We start from the raw sequence: 24,799 nt of genomic DNA on the forward strand, positions 1-24,799 counted from the left end.
GAGCTTCTTCTGATATTGTGAATGTCTTCATTCTGTAGATAACCAGAGTGTAGAGAGGTTGAACGGTGAGTTTGTTGCTGGTGGAGTAATGCGTATTCAAAGTCAGTTCTTTAAAAATGAAGAATTTGATGACAGCTAGGAACTTGTAAGGAAGCCACCAAATTTTTGCTTTAGGTGGTGTTCCCAGAGAAAGCATGTTTATTTTACATAAATCTGTTTCTAAATAGATACTTGTGAAGTAAATGTCTGCTGAAACTGATGAATAAGCAATAAAAAGTTGACTGTAACTTTTTGTTTTGTTTAAGAGCGACTCCTACCAGAATTATCCAGCTTCCTACAGCAACTGAGACTATTAACTATGATGTTAAGGCCTTTGGGTCCTCTCTGCCTGTTAAGGTTATGGAAGCCCTGAAGAAGGCTGATGGTAAGAATTGATGTTATTTTTCTCCATGAAACTTGACAGGTGAGAGAATTCTTAATGTGTTGTTGATGCCATTGAAATGCTGATTTTATAGGGGAAGCTAAAATGTCTGTGCCTTGCTTTGAATCCAACCTGGTTGTATATGTAACAATAATTATAATAATGCCCATGTGGGTGTGAATGCATGAAAATACCCTTCAGGTGCTGCTTATGCAATTTATTGTATAAAACCAAGGGTACAAGAAAAGCCAATAGTAGGTTTTTGGTAACTTTTACTTACTGGTTCTTCCTTACCTTTTTTACTTGTTTTGATTTTGCTGTGTCCTAGAGTGGATGCTTAATATTTTTCTTTATTTCAATTCCCATTTGTTATCTCTTCCAAAAGCCCTAGTGATACAAACCATTCCCTGAGTTCAAGAAATTGGTCTCCTAAACAGTTTTTTCTCTGTGCATAAGTTTTTCCTTTATAGTAGATATAAGAGGAACCCAATAAATTTCTGAAAAATAATGTTAAAATTGTTGCGCGATTTACAAAGCTCTTAAAATCTGCTCTAAATACAAGGAAATGGGTTTTGGGGTTGTCATTTCGTTCTCAAAGGTTGAGGGTTTATCAAATGGATTTTTAAACAAGATGTAGTAATTTGATATGTTAATCAAATAGATGGACATTCTAACATGGAAACTAATTTAATAGAAAATATTTATTTTCATTTAAGAATGAAAGTTTATTGGTTTAAATGTTGCTCTGCAGTGTTTTAAACATCTGAATGCTTTAAAGAAGTTACTTTTTTATGTAGCTGATGACCAGCTGAGCGTTCAAGTGGATGAAAGTGGATGGGCCTGGCTAGTTCATAAGGAGAGGCTGATTATTTGGAAGATTGGTCAGTCTGCAGTAGCTAAGGTAACTGAAGGGTCAAGATGGAAAGTCTGTATTTTATGCTATTTCAACTGGTAACGCAATTATGGGGTTGGGGTTTTTTTTTCAGTTGGAGTTTGTGTGTTTTTCCTCAAAAGTAGCAGGATTGATATGAAGTCATGTTAACAACAGTAACTGAAACTCAGGCTTTTGAGAGAGCTTATAATTTTTATATTCCTCTCTTCTGTTTTGTCACCTTGGCACTAAGGTTAATTCTTCATATTTTAATGGGTGTAGCTCTTAGGTTAGATAGTCTTGGCAAAGTTTATTTTGATAATTGAAATCTGGTTGATATGTTCAAGTTGCAACAAACCCCAAAAACATGGTTAATTTCGGAGGTTACTGAACATACGTTTCACCTAGATTTCTTAGGTCAAGAATTTTTGTATCCTCTCTGGACAGTATTTCTTTCAGCATCATTTCAGTGATAGTCGGAGAAAAACAAAATCAGAGTTACAAAATCAGTTTTCTTTCAATCAAGACAAGGTATGTTCATTATATAGGTCCTGCACTTACAGAGGAGTGTCAGGTGTACACATTCTGGCACTTGAAGAGATTTCTCAAGGGATTACAATTTTTCTGGTTGTTTAACTTCAAGGGTGTAGGGGAGTGGGGTGTGTTTCCCTTCTCTACCCTGTTAGTAGTTAATAAGTTCTCTCAACCATTTCTAATTTAATTTTTTTTAATATTGTGTTAAAGAATGGTCAAATAATCTCCAATAGAAATAATCCAATATTATAGTGTTGTGAGAAACAATCAGAAATAACTAAAGAAAACCAGTGATATTTGAAAATTTGAAGATGTTTTATAGCTGTTTGTTACAACCTTGTTGAAATTATTTTGTGACTTTTTTTTTGTTCCCTTACACAGTGTCTGGATTAGTTGAAATGTAGTTTTTAGCAGTGTCAAAACATCTAAAGATTTTGTGGCAGAGGAATAAGTTTTTCCAGTCTCATATTTATTATGACATCTCTTTCTTTCTTTCAGTTATCTCTGTGCAAGGAATTGCAGCTGCCACCCAGTGACTTCCAATGGAGTTCTAGTTTAGCAGCTATATCTTGTCTCAATTCTTCAGGTGAAGCACCTTCTCTTCAGGTGACCAAATCTTAAATTTTAGTGTTTAAAAGCACCTTAAGAATAACTTTGAATATATCCTTTTTTGTCAAAAGGATGTATTCAAAGTATTTGAAAACATTTGGTGGTATGCTATCTATTCAAAAGGTCAGGATTGATAGCTGGCAGTAAATACCTTTGAAATAAACTTCTGCTAATCCTTTTAAATTGCACCGTGTGCATCTTACAGGATCAGATTAAATAATAGTTTTTCTAAGGATTACTTGACATGCTTTCATAGCAAACAAAAATGCAGTAAACTAAGAGGTGTTGTGTTAACAAACAGCAGGGCAATCAAAAATGGGGTCTGACCAAGTGCAGTTTAATTGCTGGCTGAAAATGTTGTTCAGTGGATTAATTCCCAGTATCCTTAGATGAGAGGCAAACCCCAGCACCCTCCCTCAGCTGGTCTTGGTAAGAAAGCTGAAACTGGAAGGACAGACTTAATCTGTCTTGATTGGTCTCCTAAGTGGTTTTTTTCCTGAGTTACTGTATTAGAGGGTGTGAAGTTCAAAGATCGGTTTTGTTCTGAAAGTGTGTTAATGTGCCTGTTTACCATAATTCATGAAAAGAGCATCTCATTTTTAGCTTAGATTTCAGTTAATATATGTGATGCTCTGATAAAACTGGCTAAGAAGCTGTCCTTGGAAGTAAGCTGCAGCACAGAATATGTAGTATGATCTTTTCTTTTGATTTGTTGTTGTGTTACTCTTCCAGATGATAACATACAGTCTTAGTATTTTGGGATTATCTCATGAAACCTGAAATGTTCTGACTTATTTTAAGAGGAAGTAATACACCTAACTCTAATACTTTATTTATTGTATTTTTTAATTTCATAAGTGTTTAACTTGTGAACTGAAAGTCAGTGTCTAGTAAAAAATTGGTTCGAAAACTCCAAGGAGCTCTATAACAACTCCCATCTACAGTTATTCTACTGTTTTGTGATTTTTTACTTTTTTTTTTGACAACCACTAGATTAAGTACAATGTTTTTTTCTAAATCTCTACCTGAACATTCTCTTGGTTCACACTTTTAATTTGGTATCTGTGATTCCCTGAGTTACACTGTAGGCCTATGCCTTTGAAAAGAAGAGCTGCCTTGTGATTTGATATTTCTTTTAAAGACATTAGAGCAGATTCTTTGCTAAATTATACTCTGCATTTGAAGTCTTTCATAGTAGTTTTTCACTCTTGGCATCTGAACTATTCTCCACAGGCCCTTTACAACTGTAAGTTTTGTTTGCATTTCAGCACCAGATCCTGAATTATCAGGAGCAAAAACTAGTAGAAAATGTTGATTAGGAAAATAAATGTATGTAACATACCCTGCACAAATTAAGTTTTGCTGCAGAATGTTTTTGTGACTCAGTTCAAGGTTTATCAGTGTGCATCCATGTGTATTTGCTACTTTCTTGTCTTTGTCATACACAATCTTGATGTGTAAAACAACTTGTTTAAGTTAAAGCTGCAGTCTGATTTAATATTATTATCATCATCATCATAATTTTGCCTGTTCTCTTAATTACCTTTTCACTTCAAGTCTCTGGCAATAATGGTTGTTACCAGTGAAGGTTCTGTGCGCTACTGGCCCAATCTTGCACATGAAGGATCCTATACAGACACTTTCACAGACTTTGGAGGCTCTCTGTGCAGTTTCCTCACAGCAGTAAAGGTAAAACAGTATGATTTATGTTAAAATACTGGTTTTGTTCCTAATCTAAAGATGGGAAAGTGTGCTCAATTTTATTAGTCTTAAATCTGCAATAAATATGGCAAAGGTAACACTATTTTTTGTCATTAGATCCCAAGGATTATGTGAGAGTTTAGTTCTGTTGTTTAACTGAAATTGAGCTTCATGGATAAAAATGTCACATAAAGCTAAGAAAATGAGTCTCTGCCAGTGCCAAGTAGCCATGAGAAGTTTGTCATTTTCTAAGGATGCCTTGTGTCTTGTTCAGTATTTACCCGTATGAGCTGTTATAAAGAATTTTAGCTGACAGTAGAGTTTTCTTGAATGTGATTTTTTTTTTTAATGTAGTTGCTTTTTTAAATGTAGTTGCTTTCTCTTTTTGTTAGGGGGGAAGCTTTATTTTATCATCTTCCAGAGGTCAACTAGTCCGATTGATACCTGATAGTTCTGGCAAGATTCATCAACATGCCCTGCCACAGGGGCAGGGCATGTTTTCTGGAATTGGTAGAAAGGTTTCTTCTTTTCTGGGTATATTGTCTCCTGGAAATGATGCTGTGGTAAGCTTGAGAAGCATTCATCTTCTTTAATTTCTCTTTGTAATTTCTAGCTTGTGTCTAAGAAAGGAAAAAAAATGTGTAAGGATGTGTGATGACAAAAACCACGACTTGCTCAGTTCATTTATGTTACTTATATTTCTTTGAAATTTGAAACAACAACAGAAACCAAATAAATTTGTATGTTTTGTGAAGGCAAATGCTGGCTTAGTCTTTAGCTCTGAATAAAAGGCAACTTTGAAATAGTAGTCTTTCCTGGGGAATATGCAATGGTTGCATGTCCTGCCCCTTTCTAGTGATAGCCTCATTGAAGAAACCAGCCTGTAATTCTTTTCTGACTTAGCACTGCTGAGGGTTGATGATTGGCTTGAGTTTTGTCAATGAACGCCACAGAAGATGGCAGGAAGTACAAGAAATATTTGTAGTGTAGATGTTCTTTTATCTATAAAATAAGACTCCTCTTGGAAGTTATCATAATGCTCATCTTGAGTGCAACTTTTGTGGATTGCCCAAGGGAAGGACTCTTTTTGTGGACAGAGGGTGGTTTAGATTATTCTATCCAAATAATCAGGCTTTCCTCTAACTTTTTAGCTTTTTCATTTTTCAAATGCAGATTTCCAGTGTTCTTTGGGATAGAGAGAGATCAAGCTTTTACATGCTAACAAGTTCAAATCTAAACAAATGGGAGATTGATGATTCATCAGAACGTTACATTTTCAGCTGGGATATCAACAGGATCTTGAAAGAACATATTACAGATGCAATTTGGGTAAGAGCCAGCTCAACTGGAAAGGGTTAGTGTGTTTGTTTTAATTGATAGCCTGTTTATATACAGTTACACAACAGATGAGATGTATTTCTTTATTTTTAGGGATCTGAAAGTAACTATGAAGATATTAAAGGAGGAGTAAATATACAATACATGGATTTGCAACAGAATCGGTAAGGAAGTACACTTGATCTGGTAAGACTTTCATTAATGAGATAAATCCATTCTGTTTTCCTGCAAAAACTTCATGTAAGTACTTGTAGTTTAATTTTACTCAAGTGGAACTGTTGATTAAATAAGCACCTTATATTAGGTAGTTAGGTTATCCTATATTTAATGCTATCATCTTTTTAGCATTACAAATCCTTTACCTAATATATAAATTCTCTTTACTTTTTTTAGTGTCATTTTATCAGGATTTTGTATTTGTTTTGTCTTGATTTTTAGAAAGATAAAAAATAAGCAACTGTAACTTGTTCCAGCAGGTGCAGACAATTTAGTATTTGTTGCATTTGACTTAATTACATGAAATTACAACTGCCTTGGTTCAGTTTTGTACTGCAATATGAATACTGTTAATAAAGTAATTTGGAAGAACAAATAGTGTAGTTTTTCTTTCTAAAAGAATACAAGATTGAACAATATCTAGTTGAGATTGTAGTTAGAAAACTTTTTTTTTTTGAGTAATAATTTTTGAGCAAATAAAATATGTGATAATCATCTCTCAGTGGTGTGATATCTGTTGTTGAATAGTGATGGACTGGTCATACTTGCTGCAGCATGGCATCCTGGAGATCGTCCATGTCTTGTCTACTACACTCTGATAACAGTAGAAGATAAAGGCTGTCAGATGTCTGATGATGTTGTTGTGGAGGTCACACAATATAATCCATGTTTTCAGGTATGCTAATGGAGGTTCTGATACTGACTTAAGATTATGTTCTGTGTCAGGTTTTTGTCTAAACGAAAATCAGTTTCCCTTGGAAGTATGTATTTGTAATACTCTGAGGAAAATGTGTACCAGCATCTCTTAATGTTTAATACTAGCTGTATATAAAAGTTTATGCTTTGCATTTTAAGTTGTAAGATGAAACCCTCAAAAATAAGTGTAATCTGATTTATTTCAATTTTTTTGCTGTCTTTGAAAAAAGTTTTACAGAGTGATTTTATAATATGCTCTTGTAATCCATTTAGAACAGATCTCAAACTCTGAGACTCTTGTTGTGGGACAAGGAATTACAGGATCTGTTTTTGGTCGTTGCTAGGCAGCTAGCTTGCTGGGAGGGGAGGAGACATTGGTTGTGTGTGGAGTACATTGTCTGTGCTGTGTCTTCTGGAAGCATAAACCTGGGGATTAGATTGCTTTGGTAAACATCTTCCACTCTTCCCTCTCTCCCCACTGCCTGTAATGGCATCTTAAAGCTCAAAGGTGGAAGAAGAATGTGAAAACTGTTGAATAATTGATCTGTTTATTTATGTCTCCATGTGAAATTAGCAAGAATATAATGCATATGGAAGGGGAAAAAAACACAGGATCTAAAATTTTAGGGCAAATTCAAAGTGATTTTGTTTGTTTTTTTAGGTTATAAGTTACATCCATACCTCATTGTTAAAAATTAAAACAAGTTCAGGCTTCATGGATTAGCGTTTAAAAGTTTAAATATTTAAGGGATTGATTACATATGTGATATTGTTTGTATTCAACCCTTTCAGTCAGAAGATGAAGTGTTGTGCTGCCTGGTAGTCCCAGATTACTTCAGCCACGCTGCTTACCTTTACAAGGAAGATGAAGTGTTTGCTTGTTCCACTGGAACTGGCAGAATTTCATTACCACAGGAAAAAATCATATTTGGCATACAAGGTAACTTGCTGTGGAGGGAAATCACATTTTGTTGGTACCTCTTAATTCAATATTTTTACAGTATTTAGCTATCGCAGAGAGCAGTGTCATACTTGTGCTCCTTTATTAAATGTTTCGAGTTGGGAATGTCTCGTGGGTGTATGGGGAAATGCTGATGTGACACCCAGTATTGTTGCTCTACAGTGTTTGAAATGAAAATGAAGCAGATCCCTTTTCTTGTTAAATGAAAGGATGGGGGGTTTTGCTTGTCGGGCCTTTTCTTTGCTTTTTCTCTTTCCTAACATTCACTGTGGATTGATTTTTCCCTTGAAGTAAACTTAGTGCCAGGTGTCTCTAAGTATGTCATCCATGACCTTCAAAGGTGTTTTCAAGTACAACAGGAACATCGATCCTTATGTAGAATTTGAATTAACTGAATCTGGATTTTTTTTCTTTGTTTCTCTCTTTTCTTCTTTTTTTTTTTTTTTTTTTTTAACACTTGCAGTATCTGGAAGTCTACATCTAGAGTAGCAAATAATTCCACAGTTTTTCTAAGTCAGGCGCAGTTATCAATTACTCTTGCTTGATTAATGATAAAAGTCAATAATTGTAAATGAGGTCTTATGTTTTGGCCATAAAATAAAGTGGTAATTATGTGCTTGGTTTTTTCCCCCTCTTTTTATTTTAGGAGATAGTATTTTAGGAGCAGGTTCCTGTAATAGCCTTCCCATCTTCTTTGCCAAAAAAAGTGGACTTCTCACTATCTTGTTCAGGGAAAATATTTCTGTGCTTCCTGAAGACCTTGAAGATGCCCTGTCCTCTTCTATTGCTGGACCAAGAAGTGAGGTAATGGTTATTTGCTTGCCTGGTTGAATACAGAGTACAAATAAAGTGGTCTTTTAGGTCACTTTTGAATTTGCACTGTGGAAATTCTTACTTGTTTGGGTTTTAAAATTTTTTTTTTAAATAGAGACTCAAACACTTGTTATGAAGGCAGTTTTCAAAACAAAAATGTTTACATCTGCTAGTTTGAGTAGCTTTTTTTCTTTCCATTTGTTTCACAGCTGAGGTTTCCATGAAATTTGCATTTTTTTTCTTTGTAGGTGTGTTGCTGTCAATCACTAGGTCTAATATTACACTATAATCAATAGTTATTATTAACTGGTATTTTAGTGGAAGGCCTTTGTGGGCTGATGAAACTGTTTTTCTTAACAAACTAGTTTCTAGTTAAGTTTGCCTGCAGTTAAACTGCTTTTGTGGATGATAGTACTTAGGAATACCTTTTAAATCCTGTCAAAAATTGTGGGTTTGAATTTTCAAATATTTATCATTAAAAATCTGATGGGCAGAATAAGTTGGTGTAAGTTCCTTTGCAGATAGTGTGAATTTTGGTCAAACCTCTGTGTGAATTTCATTATAATGTATCTTGGAGGTTTATGTTTGACATAATAAACACAACTGCTTCCAGTGATTTTATTTTATATCTGTGGCATGGCTACTTAAAAATCTGTTTTCATTTCATAATGAAGATTATTATTTGTCTTTCAGCTGAAGTTTTAATTTTGCTTTTTCAGAGTCCTGCATTTGATGCAACTGGTAGGCTAGAAGTTATAGCCCAAGAAGATAAAACCAAATTATTGAAAGCTGCTTTTCTACAGTACTGCAGGTAGAAATTGCACTTCATTTTTTGAGACTTTGTTTCCTGTTTTTGAAGGCACTCTGGTATTTGAGTAAGAGACTGTCTTGGTTAGGATATTCCTGTGCTATTTTAGTTGCAACTTTTTTTAATGACACACATCTTTATTAGGAAAGCATTAAATACGCCTTGGGCTAGTGAAGAAGGGTTATGTGCTAGAAAGGAGCAGACTTCTGTAATCTCAGTCACTTGTCACCTGCTCTGTGTAAATTCTATGGGTAACTTTGTGCCAGTGAAACAACTTTCAACTTTTCATTTTGACTTTTTTATTCTTTAGTAAGTGGTGTTTTGTTGAAAAAGCTTTTTCAGTCTCATTTTTATTTGCCTAGCTGTTTTCAGTAATACTTTTGAATATACTGGCTATGAAGATTAACTAGTATGGCAGAATTAGGGCAGGATGATTTTTTCTTTCCGATTGGCTGATATAGAAGAATTAGTGGAACAAAATACCCTGTTTGTCAAACTATCCTTATTAAAACAGTTGGAGTGTAAAAAGGCATGTAGTGCTTTTGAAAGGTTTGATATGAGATGAGCGATGTAAACAAAGGAGGAAAAGGAAAAATAAGAAGATAAACAGATCTGTAGGCTTAGATTAATTATAGTAGAGGGGATTGTTGTCAGTATTTTTGTGTTTAAAAAACAAGGCAAACAACCCACACATTCTCTTAGGACTAATCTTAAAGTGTCTTAAAACTTGGAAAGAAGAGGTCCAAGATAACAAGTGCTTTTGCTGTAGAACTTCATGTGAGGTAAAAGGTAATGAAGGGGCTTAGGCTTTATTCTCCTTTAGAGAATAAAGGATACCAATCCAAGATCTGTAAACAGGTACAGAATTTAGAGAAATTCTGCATGTGTTCAGAAGTGTCATGAGAGCATGGTTAACAAACATGATGTCATTGAGGACATGTACAAGGGGGTTGGAAACAAGAAGGAAATGGGAGGTAGTAAGGAAAACAGTGTGAAACAGTATGAAAGTTGTAAGTTATTACAATAAAAATCTGGGTTATATTTATGAAACTAGAAGAAAACAATAATTTTATGTATATAGTAGATACTCTGATTTTTTTCCCAGAAATAAATAGTCTGGTAAAATGAATGGAGCAGTATTCCACAGAACAGATGTAGCGGTGGCCTGTCCAGATGGCCAGTGAGTTGATGCAGACCTAATAATGGAAGGTTGTGCAGCCACTGGAAGTGTAGAGTGTACCAGCTGTACAGTGAGCTCTGGCTGCTTTATAGAACTAGTGATGTTTAGAGGGGATAGAAAGTTCTGTGGAAATATCAAGTTGACCCTTTTTGAGGGAAATTCATGATTTGAAGGGGCTAATAAAGTCCTATGTAATTTCCTTAGAAACACATCCTGCTGGGTAGTAAAGATGGGACTTTCTTTTTTAATAGAAGATCCAGTATATTCCAGTTTTTCAAAAGTATCCTTTGTTTAGTTTACCTTTGTGCAATTTCTGGATGCACTGCTGGGTTTTTTGGTTTTTTTAAATTTGTAGACATCTTGGTCATGTAAGTGTTTAAACTGAAAGTTTCATGAAAAATGTAAGTACTTCCAGTGTTTGACTGACAATATCCCTTCTCAGTCAGAATACTATAATATTTTAGTCACAAAATCAAATCCCTGGGTTTTGTGTATATTCTTACATAGAAGTACACCTTCATACCTTGGAGGTCTGTGTTTGGTTGCTTCTTGCTCTTTTACTTACTGATATGAATAAGAGAGGATTCTTTGAAATTATAGGAAATAAAAACAATGCATTATATTTGCTGAAGCATTTTCCTGAGAGCTTTTACAAGCTTCCTCTCTATTGCCATTAGTGGGAGTGACTGAGAAAATGAGAAAATTTTAAAGCAAGCCATAGAAATTTAGTGACTTAACTACTAGATACGTTCAGGCTTAGTTCTGTGTGATGAGTCATTTCTCTTAAATAATAATAATAGAGGCAATAAAGTGTGCCTTGACTCCTGACTTGTACTTTTTTGATTTATAAATTGTGCAGCCTACTTGCTTTTAAAGAATTGGAGTAGCTTTTATCTACAGTTAGTTTAGAGAGAGTTCCAAAAATGCTTGATGTATATAATCTAAAGAACTTCACAAAAAGTGTATCAGAAAATCCTGCTAACTGTGGGGGGTTTATTTCTGTGATCCTGTCGGTTGATTTTATTTAGCATACTTTGTTTCATTTATTTCAGGAAAGATATAGTCAATGCACAAAGCATGGTAATCGAGCTCTTTCCAAGTAATGCAGATCTGGAGTCTGATGCTGAACTGGATAGAGCAGTGACTCAGATCAGTGTGGATTTAATGGATGATTACCCTGCCTCTGATCCAAGATGGGCTGAATCTGTACCAGAAGGTAAATATAACATGTTGGTTTTTGAGCTTTTTAATTTGTGGTTTTGGTTCGTTGGTTGTTTTGTTGTTGTTTTGGGTTTTTGTTTGGTTGTTGTTGTTTTTTCTGTAGTATCTATAACATTCTAGATAACATTATACTTTAAGCTTTGCAAAGAAGGCGTACATTTCTTGTTCAGTCAATATGCCCTCTATCACCACTAGATACATTTCCAAAAAGACTTAAAGATGCATCTTTTGATATTACCACATAAGCTTGCAGTCTGCTATGATTAGTTCTTCTCATGTAGTAAACACAAACAGCAAGGAAAACATATTTCTGAGAAGGATACTTTGTGTAAGGATCAGGTGGTGTTACCCTAGAATTTCCATGATTCCTTGTGTAGTTTTGAATCATTTTCCAAAAAATAGATGTGTTACGAGAATGACAAAAGGGCTAAGAATGAAAAAATAAGCTCTGTGTGACTGCAGTTCTGGTCACCTTGGATCCTGGGTAGAGTGAGCTCGTATTCCTCTGGGGCTTTGGTATTTGTATCTGTGTGAAAGAGGACTAGAGAAATTGGTTTATGAGTATTTGTCGTACATAAAGGATTAAAGCAGATATGTTTTCAGCAAGAAATTTCTTTGTTGATGCTTTGGTGTCTCTTACAAGTTTTCATTTGAAAGTGGCTTCTAACTTCTTAGCAGTAGTTGCCAGTTACAGAGTAGAGGCTTAATTTGAAAGTTCATGTAAATAGTTACAGATGGATGATGTTTCCTGTTGTTTTTGTGGGGCAGCGAGTTGGAGATTGTCAGGCATCACATCTTCACTATTTTCTGAACCAACTTTATTTTTAATTTGGCAGCCTGTCTGTGCTTATTCCTGGCTAAAGCCAGAAATGAAAATTGATAGCTTCTTGGAAATTGTCTTGCTAAGTTTGCTCAGTGATAGTTCTTCCAAGATTTTTATCTTTTTATCTTGATGTTATAAGCACACTTAATTTATACAAAAAATCTGGATGCAGAGTCAGTTAGAGCTGAATGTTTGTTAACACTGTAGCTTCTAGTAGCTATGGTCTAGGGCATAATAAATTTAGCAATAGCTAGTCCATCACAAGGATAAAAATATGAGTCTGAATCCTACTAAGACTAGAATATGCTTGTGAGCTGCTATTTTAGGAGCATAATTAATTGAATATTTCAGAATAGTACTGATCTAAAGATACTTTATTTCTTCCAAAAGCTTTTTTTCAGCCATGATAGAGCTGAAAAAGACAGATTAAAAATAGCATGGTAAGCAGTATATAAATGTGTGTGCATATACTGTAAAAAGTACCAGTGCAGTACTGCTATAAAAATTGACAGATCAGTTTACCTCAGAGGCACAAAACACCCAGAAATTAAGATATCAAGTGATCTGACCTAAGATTTTACTTTTTTTAGAAGCAGTTGGTTTCAGCAACACGTCTCTCATTCTTCTTCATCAGCTAGAGGATAAGACAAAAGCACATTCATTCTTCATTGAGTTTCTTCATCAGGTGAGTCCTACTGTTCTTTTGGTATCAGCACACACAGTTTATTACTTTGTCTTGATTCCTCTAGAACACTGTTTAAAGTGCATGGGGTGTTCTGTTTTGTTTTTTTAATAAAAGGTTGGTGTGTTTGAGCGTCTGGGCAGTTTTCCAGTGCGAGGAATGCCGATGGCCACCCGACTGTTGCTCTGTGAGCACGCAGAGAAACTGGCAGCAGCTATTGTTCTCAAGAATCACCACTCCAGGCTGCCTGAGCTGGTGAATGCTGCTATACTAATTGCATTAAACAAAAGAGATTGTGGTGTTCCACCAAGCCTTACCCCTGCTGATGTGTTCTTCAGGGAGGTAAGAAACCTGCGGTTCCTGAATTACTGTGTAGCCCTGAATGTAGTAAATATTACAGTGCTTTGAAATGTACTTTGAAACTTCTCTCTGTAAAACTGTAGAAGTCAATTCAGCTTTACACAACTACCCTTTAAATAAATAGGGATAATGTGGTAGTATTTTCCTCACTTTGCTGTGTATACTTTTTTGTGGCTGCAGCTAAAATGCAATTTCTGACATATTTTATGTAGCAGAAGTAAAGTAAGTAAATTTCCCACTGCCCAAAAGGGATAAGCAATGAAAAAGACAATGGAAATTCTCTGACACATAAGAAGATGCATGCTAAGTTATCATTTTTGAAGGATGAATTGAAGCATATTAAGCTTTCCAGATAGGAGAGCTGCTTTAATGAACTGTCCTGGATGGAATTATATTAATTCAGTCACTTACAATTTTTGTCCTCTCTAGCATTAGTCAAACTAAGTTAGTTCTCAGTTTATGCTGCATTCCAGTCAAGTGCTCCATCTTTATTTCTTTCTTCCTTCTTGAGAAGAACTATGCACAAAACATTTATTCTTAGGAAGTTTTTTACTGCGGAGAACAATAGTTGCTAAGGGAGAAAAATAAATATGAAAGAAAACAGAAATAATAGTCTGCTATTTTAAAGCAGATATGTTATCCAGTGTACTTTATGTAACAAAGATTCTGCTGCTAAATATTCCAGAAGATGATGGAGGAATGTGCTTAACGGAAGTGTATGGAGTTGTCTTCAGAAATGAGGATTTTTTTCTTTTCAGATTTAAGTCCAGAAAGAAGGTATTTTTTGTAGTTTTAAGTATTGTATGAACCATAAGCTGGTTACCTCATTATGCGTTAGGGTAGTTGATACCTTTTAATATTTTTGGCTATGTGGTTTATAGTAATGTACTTATTTTTCTATACATGTCTTGGCTTTCAGGTATCAGCTGATAGCGGACATGTTTGTATTCAGTGTAACTTTTCTTTCTGTCTTCAAGGTATCCCAGATAGATTCCATCTTTGAATGCTTATTAGAAGAGGAGGAGCAAATCCTGAAAGATATGCCTATTGAATCAATTGAGTGGGCCCAGATAGTTGTCAATGTGAACAACATCATTAAGGTACAAAACTGCCTTAACCAAGATGTTTGTAAGAGGGGAAGATAAACATTGAAGAGCACTGAACAAGTTGAGTGTAGCATATCCAAGTTACTGAGATGAAGAAAAATGAATGTGCTTTTCACATGTCCAAATACAGCAGGAAGGAAAAGACAGCCTTGGGAAGAATTAGGGGCATTCCTTTTCCTCCTGAGCCACTGTTAAAGATAATTTGAGAAGTTGCAGCTTCGTTGGAAGTTGTGAAGTCATGAATATGTAGCAAAGAGTGAAGAGCTTGTGTTTCTGCACTGCATTTTCTTGCTCAGTCAGTATGTCCCCTTCTGTCCAACTGAGAAAGTGCTGTATTGAATGTGGATATTGAAAGAACATTTCAGGATTACAAAAGATAGCATCTTTTGTGGTCTGCGTGTACTGAGGTAGACTTTGAAATACTGACATCTTTACCTTTCAATAGGATATGCTACAAGCTGCCTGTCAGTATCGTCAGTCTAGAGCCACTTTATATAAAACAGGAGAACTTCCAGAAAGAGAACCTGAATATATTCCATGGACAGGTGAGAAAATACTATTACAAGTTCGTAAGTTTCAGAACACATGAATTTCAGTCTGAGTTTTAAACTTTTGTTAAAAGCTGCTACAGGGTTGTCAGTGAGAGTAAGTGAAAATGAAGTTTTCACTTGGGAAATGAAGTGGGATGAATCAGTGAACTCTTAGTTTGTCCAATACTGATGATGCTTTTTTAAAACTTGCATTGCAAATTTGGCTATAAAACCACAAGTTTGGGAAAGAAAATTTTAGAATTTTTATAACATTTTAGACTTTTATAAAAATTTTTAATGCATTGGTTCTGGTTGGCAGATCTGTGGGGTACATAACATTAAAATAAATCATAAAATATGATCCATAGCTGTTTTAAAAGGACTGATGATTCTCTACTTGCATAAATGTTGTTTTGTTTTGATGGTTTAGTAGTGTGAAAAAATATCAGAACAAATCTTCTCAGAAGCAAGCACTTTCTAATTGATGCTTAAGCTTCCTTGTAGCCTCTACATGTAAAACACATTTGTTTTGTGCTTCCAAGACAGAAGTCTTGCAGTCCATATTCCTCCTCACAAAAGCAGGACCCATGCAAACTCTTGTGTCTTGATCTTGTGTCCTGATGATTATATCAAAATATTTAAATCAGGTTAACAGAAGTTGCCTTTTCCTTGTGTATTCCCTTACTTTGCTCTAGAAATAGTGGAAGTAATTCTCTTCTTCTGGAAAAAGAGCTGCTGTTGGTAGTTGGCAGCATAAATCTGCATAGTTCAGGCTTTTAGTTTACCACATCCTGGCCCTGTTTAATATGTAAAAGTAGATGGGAGTAGTTGTTTATTGCAGGGTGGGAATGATGATGGTATTACTTTGATTTTCAGAATAAAAACATTTATTGGCTTTTTTCCCCTTGTATTTTTTAATTATACACAGTAATGGGTTTTTTTTGCGCTTTGCTGTAGATTGCTGCGGTGATTGGATTATTGCTTTAATGTTGCCTGTGTTTTTTCCCAAGCCTCCAGTGGCCTCCGTGCGGCAATAGCACGTCAGCACGGTACCATCCTGAAGGTGGTGTACCCCCAGGTGGACAGCAACCTCCGCAGCGTGGTGGCCGAGCAGCTGGTGGCACTCCTGGATTGCTTCCTGGATGGCTACGTTGCTCAGCTGAAGTCTGTGGATCGTCTGGCTGATCAGGAGCGCTACAGCAGCGTGGAAATGGAATATGTCCAGAAAAGATCCGAGCTCTTGTCCCCTCTGCGTGAGTGCTCTCCGTGTTCTGTAATGCAAAGATTAAGTGGTCAGTTGGATGAGGAAATGACACCAATTCGGAGTAGATGGCATCTGTGTATGAATTCTACTTGCTTTACACTGTTCTTCTTTCAGAGTACAAATGGCTGGTCTGTGATTTAATGAGATAATTACAAAATAAATGCAGATTACAAATTAGTATCCAGGACTGCGCTCCTTGTGTGTACTTCATATTAGGTACTTGGGTGCTTGAATTTTTGTCTTCTGCTAACTTGTTGCATTTATCTGGCAGGTTTTTATTTTGCACTGCCTGGCTGAAAGTAGACTATAAATGGATTTTGAATGTTTCTATTGTTGCAAATTGAGATAAACCTATATGCCTGAAATCTTGTTTGGTGTTTATCAGTGAATAGTTACTTTTTGAAGCCAAATTATTTAATTATCGTACCCATTGTTTAAGGTGTTAGATGTGGTCAAGTCCTGAATGAGTAAGCCATAGAAAAGCTGCCTTTTAAAATGGAAATAAGTTGGTGTAAATGCATTTTAGTAATTTTGAAAAGTTTAATTTTTTTAATTGAAGTAAATTATATAAATAGAACAATCTAATGATAATTTTTGAGCATTCTTAGAAAAAGCTTCATAAAATTATCATTGCCCACATTCATGGGCTCTGTTAGCTTATAAATACATTTTATAACATTATGTTCAGTCTAAGGTCCATATTTCCTTACAAACAGAGCTAAGTCTTCTGCTGACTCTTACATATTTAACTGAACAAAAAGAAATATTCCAAGTAGTTTCTCTTTAATGCAAGCCCAATTATCCTTATTTGTCAGAAGCCCATGGCTGCTGCTTTTTTACTTTGTGTATTTAAGTGGCTGTTATTGTAGATGTTAAGTCATGGGTAGAATTTCCTCCCCCAGTGCAGAAAGCAGATAATGCTAACTTCCAGAGGAAATAGTAGACATGATGCCATTTAGTATTCCCTTTTTCCCTCTTGTGCTGTGGGACAGAGGTGGTAGGTCTGTGTGCATACGTGTGCACAGGAGATTTATGCAGACAGGGAATGTTCCTTTGGGAATATGTATCTCCTTGATGGCAACACTTGAAATTGTTTTCATTTTTCTGGTTTCGGACAAAGGTGAGCTTGTTTGATAAAAACTTATTTTTCTTGGTTACTTAGTTTCCCTGGGACAGTACCAGTTGGCAGCTGCTTTAGCAGAGAAATACTGCGACTTTGATATCCTGGTGCAAATGTGTGAGCAGACAGACAACCAGACCAGATTACAACGCTACATGACTCAGTTTGCAGATCAGGCAAGTCTCTTCTATTTCCTTTAGGTAGCATTTTATATTAAGCTTGCACCTGAAATGTTGCAAAATTTAGTATTTCTTTGGGGGTTTCTTACCCTGTTTTTTTTAATGGTTTTGTAATTATGTATACATACAGGGGTAATGGGGAAAATATTGAAGTCAATATTCACTGTAAAATATTCAATGGAGTATTTTACACTGGACAGGCAAAACTAGCCAGCAGAAATAAAGGTACTACGTGTACCTTATCATGGGATCTTTTTGTGTCCCAGACATGTTTTCTCATTCTTACCATTTTTCAGCATGTTGGGATTTCTTCACTCAGGTGCTGTTGTCATTACACTGTTGTTTTATTAAACTAATCTAATATAAAATGGAGGATAATTTCCAAAAGAGATGAAATTGTTAAATGTATAAATGGAAAAGTAATTAATATGTAAATATAAAAGTATTTAGGAAGAGTAGGAAGGTAGGGCTGTTGCTTTGGGGGTTTTTGCAGTGTCCTGCTACATATTTGTTGGATGGTTTTTCCGCCATCTAGTGTAAAAATTAAGTGTGCTTAAATACTAGAAAGATTAAGGAAAAGGTGGTAGAGATTACTTGAAAAGTGTTGGACTGGAACAAAGAGGTGTTAATTTGAGAATTGATAGATTCATTTTTTTAGCTTTCCACAACTCTTGGGGAAAGAGAGTACATAGAATTTGTTTAAATAACAAAAACTAGAAGTATCAGTAATAGACAGAAATTATAGCAAACTTTTTAAATAGTGTATCTTAAATACTCAGCCTGACTGTCAAAGGGGATAAATTACTTTTTTTTTCCTCTTCATATGCTTTATTTTAAAGAGGAAATGTAAAACTTCTGGAAAAGAAGTTACTGTAACAAATGTAGAGCTGAATAGATAAGTCTAATGGATAGACTGATGGCCTCTTCAGACTTCATTTTTAAATCGTTAATGCAATTTAAATTTAACATTACTCTAATATTGTCCTGAAAAGACTAAATTAAATCTCAAACAGAAATCCTGATTAGTTTTTTCATGTTCAAGTTCTTGAGGATAAAATAAGGTGGTTTTTCTTTTAGAAAAAGAGAGGTGTTTTTAAACTATGCCCGAGAGATGGATGGTTACAGTATAATTTGTAGGTAGGAAGGAATGTTTCAAAAACAGTGACAGCTGAAGTAAACTTGTCTATGAAAGGAAATAGTAAGTATGGAGTTTTGAAGGGGGCAAAGAAACAGGTCTGAAAATGAGACAAGAATTGTGATTGATGCGATTGCTGTTCTTGTGTATTAATGTGAAGAATGTAGTTTTGGCACTTCCACCACTTTAATTGAAGGAGTCTGTGTTTATCAGCATCTGTTGGAGAGAGCTCATGAATGCTTTAAACACTTTATATCAGGACTCTTAGAGGCATTTTTATCAACACTGTTTTGTGTCATGTGTGTATGTGTCTGGTTTTATCAAGAAGGTTCTTACTATTTTTTTTACCAATTGTATTTTATAAAGTGCTTAGAAGGCAAACCAGATATGAAATGTAACTTTTAAAATACATTCATATTTCTGTTATGTTCAGAACTTTTCAGATTTCCTGTTTCGCTGGTATCTGGAAAAAGGAAAGCGAGGAAAGCTGTTATCTCAGCCTGTTGCTCAGCATGGACAGCTGGCCAGTTTCTTGCAAGCACATGAACATCTGAGCTGGTTACATGACATCAATAGCCAGGATTTGCAGAAGGTAGGGTTTCTTAAATACAGCCAAATGGAAATACCACATGTTAAACAGGTCAAGTAGGTAATTTACCGAATTATGACTCTTCCCCGTCAAAAGACAGCTTATCCAGGTGAGTTATGGGAAAGATGGCAGATAACTAATTAGGTACTTTCTGAGTACCAAAAGCCTCCCTTCAGGCACCATCTAGTATCTCATGTAAGCCACTGCACCATGTAATGGAAATTAGAGCTGCTTTTCATCCCTGGCTGGTGGCTAGTACTTTTTACTGAGGAAGTTTGGTTTGGCTACACAATCACGACTTTGATGGAATTGGGGATTTATACTGAATTTCAATAGCATTGTAATGTTATCCAGCCAGGGAAAAACTGAAACTTCTCTTTTAAGACTACTATCTTAAAGCTAAGGAATTTGGAATTATCATGAAAGTAAAAAAGCTGTTGGTAACTTTAATCACTTACATTCATAGTTTAAAGTAATTTTAATAGCAAATATGCATGTGGCTAGATTAATGTGACATTGTTTTTAGACATGATCATTTGTTGCCTTCTAGACTTTCAAGTTACATCCCCTCTTCTTGCTGGTCAGTCTTTCCATCATTCTGCTAGACTTAAAAATGCATTTCATTTAACAGTTAAAACTATTTCAAATCAAAAATGGCTTCTTTCAGTCCACATGCGCATTTGTTAAGCATGAAAACCACAGAAACATTTATCCTAATGCAAATTCTAGGTTTGTAATGCCATATCCCTCTTAAACAAACAAAAAAGTCCCACCCACCAACCCCAACCAAAACAAATAAAAATCACTCTGAAAAAAGTGTAATATTCCATTTGTGTCAATTGAGATTTTCTATGTCATGGCAAAGCACTTTGAAGAGGGGATAAGGATTCTTAAACATACAGTACATTCTGTGTAAATAGTTTATTTCTGAGTAAGTGCTCAGAAACTCTTCCTTTGTGTGATAAACAAATTCCTGCCTCTGTATTTAGTTATTGCATAAGTTATACACAGTTCTGGTTTTTCAAATTCCCAAATTAAGAGGTAAAACACTGCATGCAAAAGTGTTCTGTCAAAACATATTTGCCTGGCTTTTATTGGAAAATACTAAATTAGATCCTAAAGATACAATGTGTGAAGTTGCAATTTATCATCTGAGAATGTGGTAGTATTTTTATTAATGATTAAAAGATTTTAAAAATAGTTTGTTGAAAGAGAGAGCATCTTGAAGAGTGTAATGCAAAGTTTCACTGTACAAATTGTACAACTTTTAAGGATTATAGTATTACAAACAATAACTGCAAGATTTCTGTTCAGATAAAATTCTTGTCTGTTAACCTTATGATCCTAATTTACAAAACTGATTTCTAACAGTTTCTATTAATTTTAGGCTCACAGAACATTGCAGACTTTAGCAAATATGGAGACAAGATATTTTGCAAAGAAGAAAACACTTCTTGGCTTGAGCAAATTAGCCGCACTAGCATCGGACTTCTCAGAAGACGTGCTACAAGAGAAAATAGAAGGTAAGGAATAGAAACAGGGCAAAGTGAAGAAAAGACTTACTAAATTATTGAATTAGAATCCCATTAATTTTGGAGATTGTTGGTTTTTATGTTGAGGGTGCTGACTTAGTGTGGTAAGGATAAATGGGCTGATGATTTTGCTCATTTTAGGAAGCATAAGGAACACAGCAAGAGACACTAACCTCAGCGCTCACTTTCATCTGCGAGTTAGGACTATGAGCATGGCAAATCTGTACCTTTCCACTTTTTCTACTAACATATAATATTGGCAAAAATAACAAGCTGGACCTGCACTTTGAGAAGTGGCTGAAAGTTGTCAATCATTCACACTGAACATATTTTAATGAATCTGCATTTTATATTTCAGATGTAATGTAAAAAATAATTAATTTCTTAGAGCCCGTTTATAGCATGGCTTTCAGTTTTGAATTCTTCTCAAGTCCTGAGGCTCTTAGGATATACAGGGAAATCCTGTAACTGTTGTAGTGCAGTAATGCAATTGCAGATATATACAGTTGTGATCAAGAAGTGCTTTCTCAGGGTTTTGCTCTCTGTATCTAGGAAGGTTACCATAACAGTGTTTCACTGTACTCTATCTGAAATTATGTGAACAGGAGAAGTACAAATATCTAACCTGCTTCATTACCAAATGCAATGGTTCCACTGCTCTGCCGTTCCTATCCCCTTGGAAGATAATGTTTGTGCAGCACATGTGCTGTGGGCCACCAGGGGGAAGCTTTGGAATATGGCTCAGGGTTGCTGCTCAAGCTTACTTCTGTTTATCTGTATATTTATCCATCTATGAAATGAATAGTTCTTAAATCCTGTTGAAAAAGCCTGGTAATAATTAGGTTAACTAAATAGGCTTTAGAAGTTATTTTTAGCTCATAATAATAATGTATTACTGCCTTTTAAGTTGTATAGCATTGCATGAAACCTTGAAGTTTAAATCTGGTTTTTTATCACTGTGAAAATGCCTATGCTGGTGTGAAGAATTTCACCTTTAAATAGGAAAATTTTAAAATTACAAATGAGATAATCAAAGCTTTATTTCTATGGACTAGAGGACTCTCAAAATTTGTTCTGGACTGCATTCTGCTACACATTTCTGTGTGGCATATGATATAGTTATTAAAACTTATGCTTTTTGTTTATCACTTTCCTATCGATAAAAAAATACTAATTATTTCTGCCACATTTTTCTTATTCCTCTAAACAGATAAAATGCTCCACAGAATTATTTTCCCTATTCTAACATGCAGTGGAAGTTGGTAGGAAGGGTAGGGTTGATATTAATCCATTTTGAACATCTCAGACTAGCAAGTTTCTCATCCTGAAGCAGCTCATACTGGCAAATATAAAACAGTCAAAAATTGAACAGTTCATGAGATGGGACATGTCCATGGCACAGCTCCCTCAAGTTGCAGCCAACTCATTTTCCTGTGCAGTGCAACAGCTTCCATCCAATCCTCTGTACTAATTTTGAAGCTTTGGGGCAAATATAGAGTTATGCATTTTAATTACACAGGGAGCATGAGTGGAAAGTAAGAACTAGTTCCCTGGGAAGGCAGAATTGAAGTGGAAGTATTTATGTGCTTTGGGAACATGGATGAGAGTCCAAGGAGAATGCTTCATAACAAACGATTGTAGGCTTGAATAATATTGTGGCTTGACAGTTGTTGTTGTGCCACAAAACTTATTTTTACATTTTAATAACATGAAACATTCATTTCCTTAAATGACTACAAGAAATATCAGAGCAGGAGCGCTTTTTGTTACATCAGGAGACACTTCCCGAACAACTCCTGGCAGAGAAACAGTTGAACCTCAACGATATGCCAGTGCTGTCTGCATCTCAGCTCATTGAAGTAAGTGTCCCATGTTTTCTTCATTACACAGGTAAACTTCCAGTATGTTTTCTGCCCCTTTGTGATAAAATAAATGAGAAGGTCACAACTGCCTTTATCCCTTATATAACTTGCTGAGCACCTAAAGATCTAATGTATGAATTAGTTTAACTTCGCTTACTTTCTACCAGCAAACATCAGAATGATGGGTTTATCCTAGTTTTTTCTGTTGAATGTGTGCTTTGAAGTGCTACTGCAAGAAAAAGCAAATCAGATGAGTCCCAGAAGTTGATTTACTGGTCTAAACCAGTTTTTGGATGTGAGACAGTTTTTACATTCCTTTACATTCTTGATAGGGCAGAACTTGGAAGGCAGAATGAACAAACAATTCTACCTTAGGGGAGAAGGACGTTGCAAGATAGAACAAGGAAGTACTAGAAGCAGGAAGAGGCTTTTGGTCACCTGTTGCAAAGAGGCACCAGAAGTCTTTCTACTTTCGCTTTCTTTTACAAAAATCCAGCCCGTAATGAACCAAAAATTTGAACTGTTCCAGTACTGGGATAAGTAATAGTGCTGACTTCTTTTTCTCACTCCTTTCTGGGATCAGCCAGGAATCGGTAGCCTTACTGATTCTGCCTTGTTTGCCACACTTTTTACCATCCAGGGATGCACACAAAAAATACTCCATGAATAACAGCAATACATTGTAAAAGAAGTCACTTATGTCTGGGTGTAATTTTTTTTTTTTTTTTTTTATAATCCTGTGGAAAATCAAAAGCTAGCATGTAAGCAAGCATCCTTGTTTACATTCTCATCATTTTCTTTGAACTGTGCTAATAGGAGATTGTGAAGTCCTTACCCGTGTCTTTAAGTGAGGCTGTCTGTGGGATTAGGGAAGGGTAAGGAAGTGTCAGTGAGGATTTGGCAAGTGCTGGCACCACAAGAGTTTTCCTTCTGAATTCTCTCTTATTGTCATACTAGTGTTAAGACTTGCTGCTTGCAATGCAGAAATGGAACTCAGAATGTTTGAATTAAAAGAGTTAATATTAATTTTTTTTTAACTACTAATTTATAATTGGGTGATAGGAAATACTGAGGGAAGCTTGTTGTTTTTAAGGGGTGAAAGGCAGCACATGTGCTGAAGTACTGCTTTGAGCTTAATTACTGAAATAATTCAGAGAGCTTATTTGTGGAGCTGAGCTCTGGCCACAGTAGTCCAGGAATGTTACAGCCTTAAATGGCACTTAAATTTGAAACCCAGCAGCCTTGTATCCAGTATCATTTATCCACAGACCATTGTCACGTAGGTGGAATGCTGCTCTAAAACTTTAAGTATATTCCTTACTATAAAAATACTAGTGGTTGAATCAAGACATATTTTCATGAGAAGGTCATGTAAGTAGAAAATATGTGGTGGTCTTCCTACAGTGGGTTGTCCCTGATACCAGTTACGTTAGTTTGTAAGCTAAAAATAATTCTCCATGTTAATCTCTGATTTCATAGTTGTTCATATGTGATGAGAACAGAAGAGCCAATGAGTATGACTTCAAGAAAGCACTTGATCTGCTGGAATATATTGATGAGGTAGGAAAACTTTTTGAACGATTTCTAACCTAGAGACTTCTTTATTATTATTTATTAACTACAGATGGTACATCTGTAGTTAATTAACACATTAGCTTAGTCTGTAGTAATTAAAGGAACCCCTGATGTGTTTTTTTCAGTTTGTTTTTAAGTCACTGGAGACATAATGCCAAATGTGGTTTAGATAATTTAAGAAAAATTACACTCTTCATCTTCACTTTCCATTTATAGTCTATAGTTTCTTTTAAGAGCCCTGTTTCCCTACAGGTTATCTCCAAGCAGGACAAAGATGAACTGTTTTTAGTAGTTTAGTTCTTGTGTCTTCCCTCTTGACAGTTTCACTGATTGTCACAAGGTAATGTGGGATAGTCACCATTTTCTAACATGTAAATAGCTTTGAACCACAAATTTGCCATCTGCTTTTTTTCCAGTTGTTTTTTTTTTTATTTCATCTCAATAAAATAAATGTTATGCTAAACCCATAAAATTTCAATTTTTTTCCCCACAGATATTAAAATTCCTAACAACTTGTATAGAACCATTCAGCACAAATTGGAGGTGGTGGTTTCAGTGCAATGAAGGAACTGCCCTTCTCAAATCAAATTTATATCTTTGAAAACATTTATTAATGTGTTTATATAACATATATCTTAATGTGGCCACTAGTGCATGTTAGTTAGCTTGGCCA

The 24,799-nt window shown here is 35.3% G+C and overlaps 1 protein-coding gene across 3 annotated transcripts in view; it reads left to right on the forward strand.

The window, feature by feature from the left end:
* NUP133 (nucleoporin 133) overlaps positions 1-24,799 on the forward strand; it is a 30,352-nt gene that overhangs the window by 1,016 nt on the left and 4,537 nt on the right. Inside the window, exons 2-23 of one of the 3 annotated variants that reach the window (XM_021527133.3) lie at positions 306-424; positions 1,219-1,322; positions 2,325-2,432; positions 3,993-4,124; positions 4,529-4,699; positions 5,310-5,465; positions 5,568-5,638; positions 6,219-6,366; positions 7,179-7,326; positions 7,994-8,151; positions 8,880-8,971; positions 11,201-11,364; positions 12,783-12,877; positions 12,992-13,216; positions 14,212-14,334; positions 14,786-14,885; positions 15,881-16,123; positions 17,297-17,430; positions 19,002-19,160; positions 20,545-20,680; positions 22,430-22,548; positions 24,031-24,111. In XM_021527133.3, the coding sequence (XP_021382808.2) occupies positions 306-424; positions 1,219-1,322; positions 2,325-2,432; positions 3,993-4,124; positions 4,529-4,699; positions 5,310-5,465; positions 5,568-5,638; positions 6,219-6,366; positions 7,179-7,326; positions 7,994-8,151; positions 8,880-8,971; positions 11,201-11,364; positions 12,783-12,877; positions 12,992-13,216; positions 14,212-14,334; positions 14,786-14,885; positions 15,881-16,123; positions 17,297-17,430; positions 19,002-19,160; positions 20,545-20,680; positions 22,430-22,548; positions 24,031-24,111 (2,986 nt within the window). The remainder of the gene's footprint in view (positions 1-305; positions 425-1,218; positions 1,323-2,324; positions 2,433-3,992; positions 4,125-4,528; positions 4,700-5,309; positions 5,466-5,567; positions 5,639-6,218; positions 6,367-7,178; positions 7,327-7,993; positions 8,152-8,879; positions 8,972-11,200; positions 11,365-12,782; positions 12,878-12,991; positions 13,217-14,211; positions 14,335-14,785; positions 14,886-15,880; positions 16,124-17,296; positions 17,431-19,001; positions 19,161-20,544; positions 20,681-22,429; positions 22,549-24,030; positions 24,112-24,799) is intronic. The other 2 variants (XM_077782107.1, XM_021527136.3) reach the window with 2 other exon arrangements.

This window comes from Lonchura striata, chromosome 3, assembly GCF_046129695.1.
Source record: "Lonchura striata isolate bLonStr1 chromosome 3, bLonStr1.mat, whole genome shotgun sequence".
Lineage (NCBI taxonomy): Eukaryota > Metazoa > Chordata > Aves > Passeriformes > Estrildidae > Lonchura > Lonchura striata.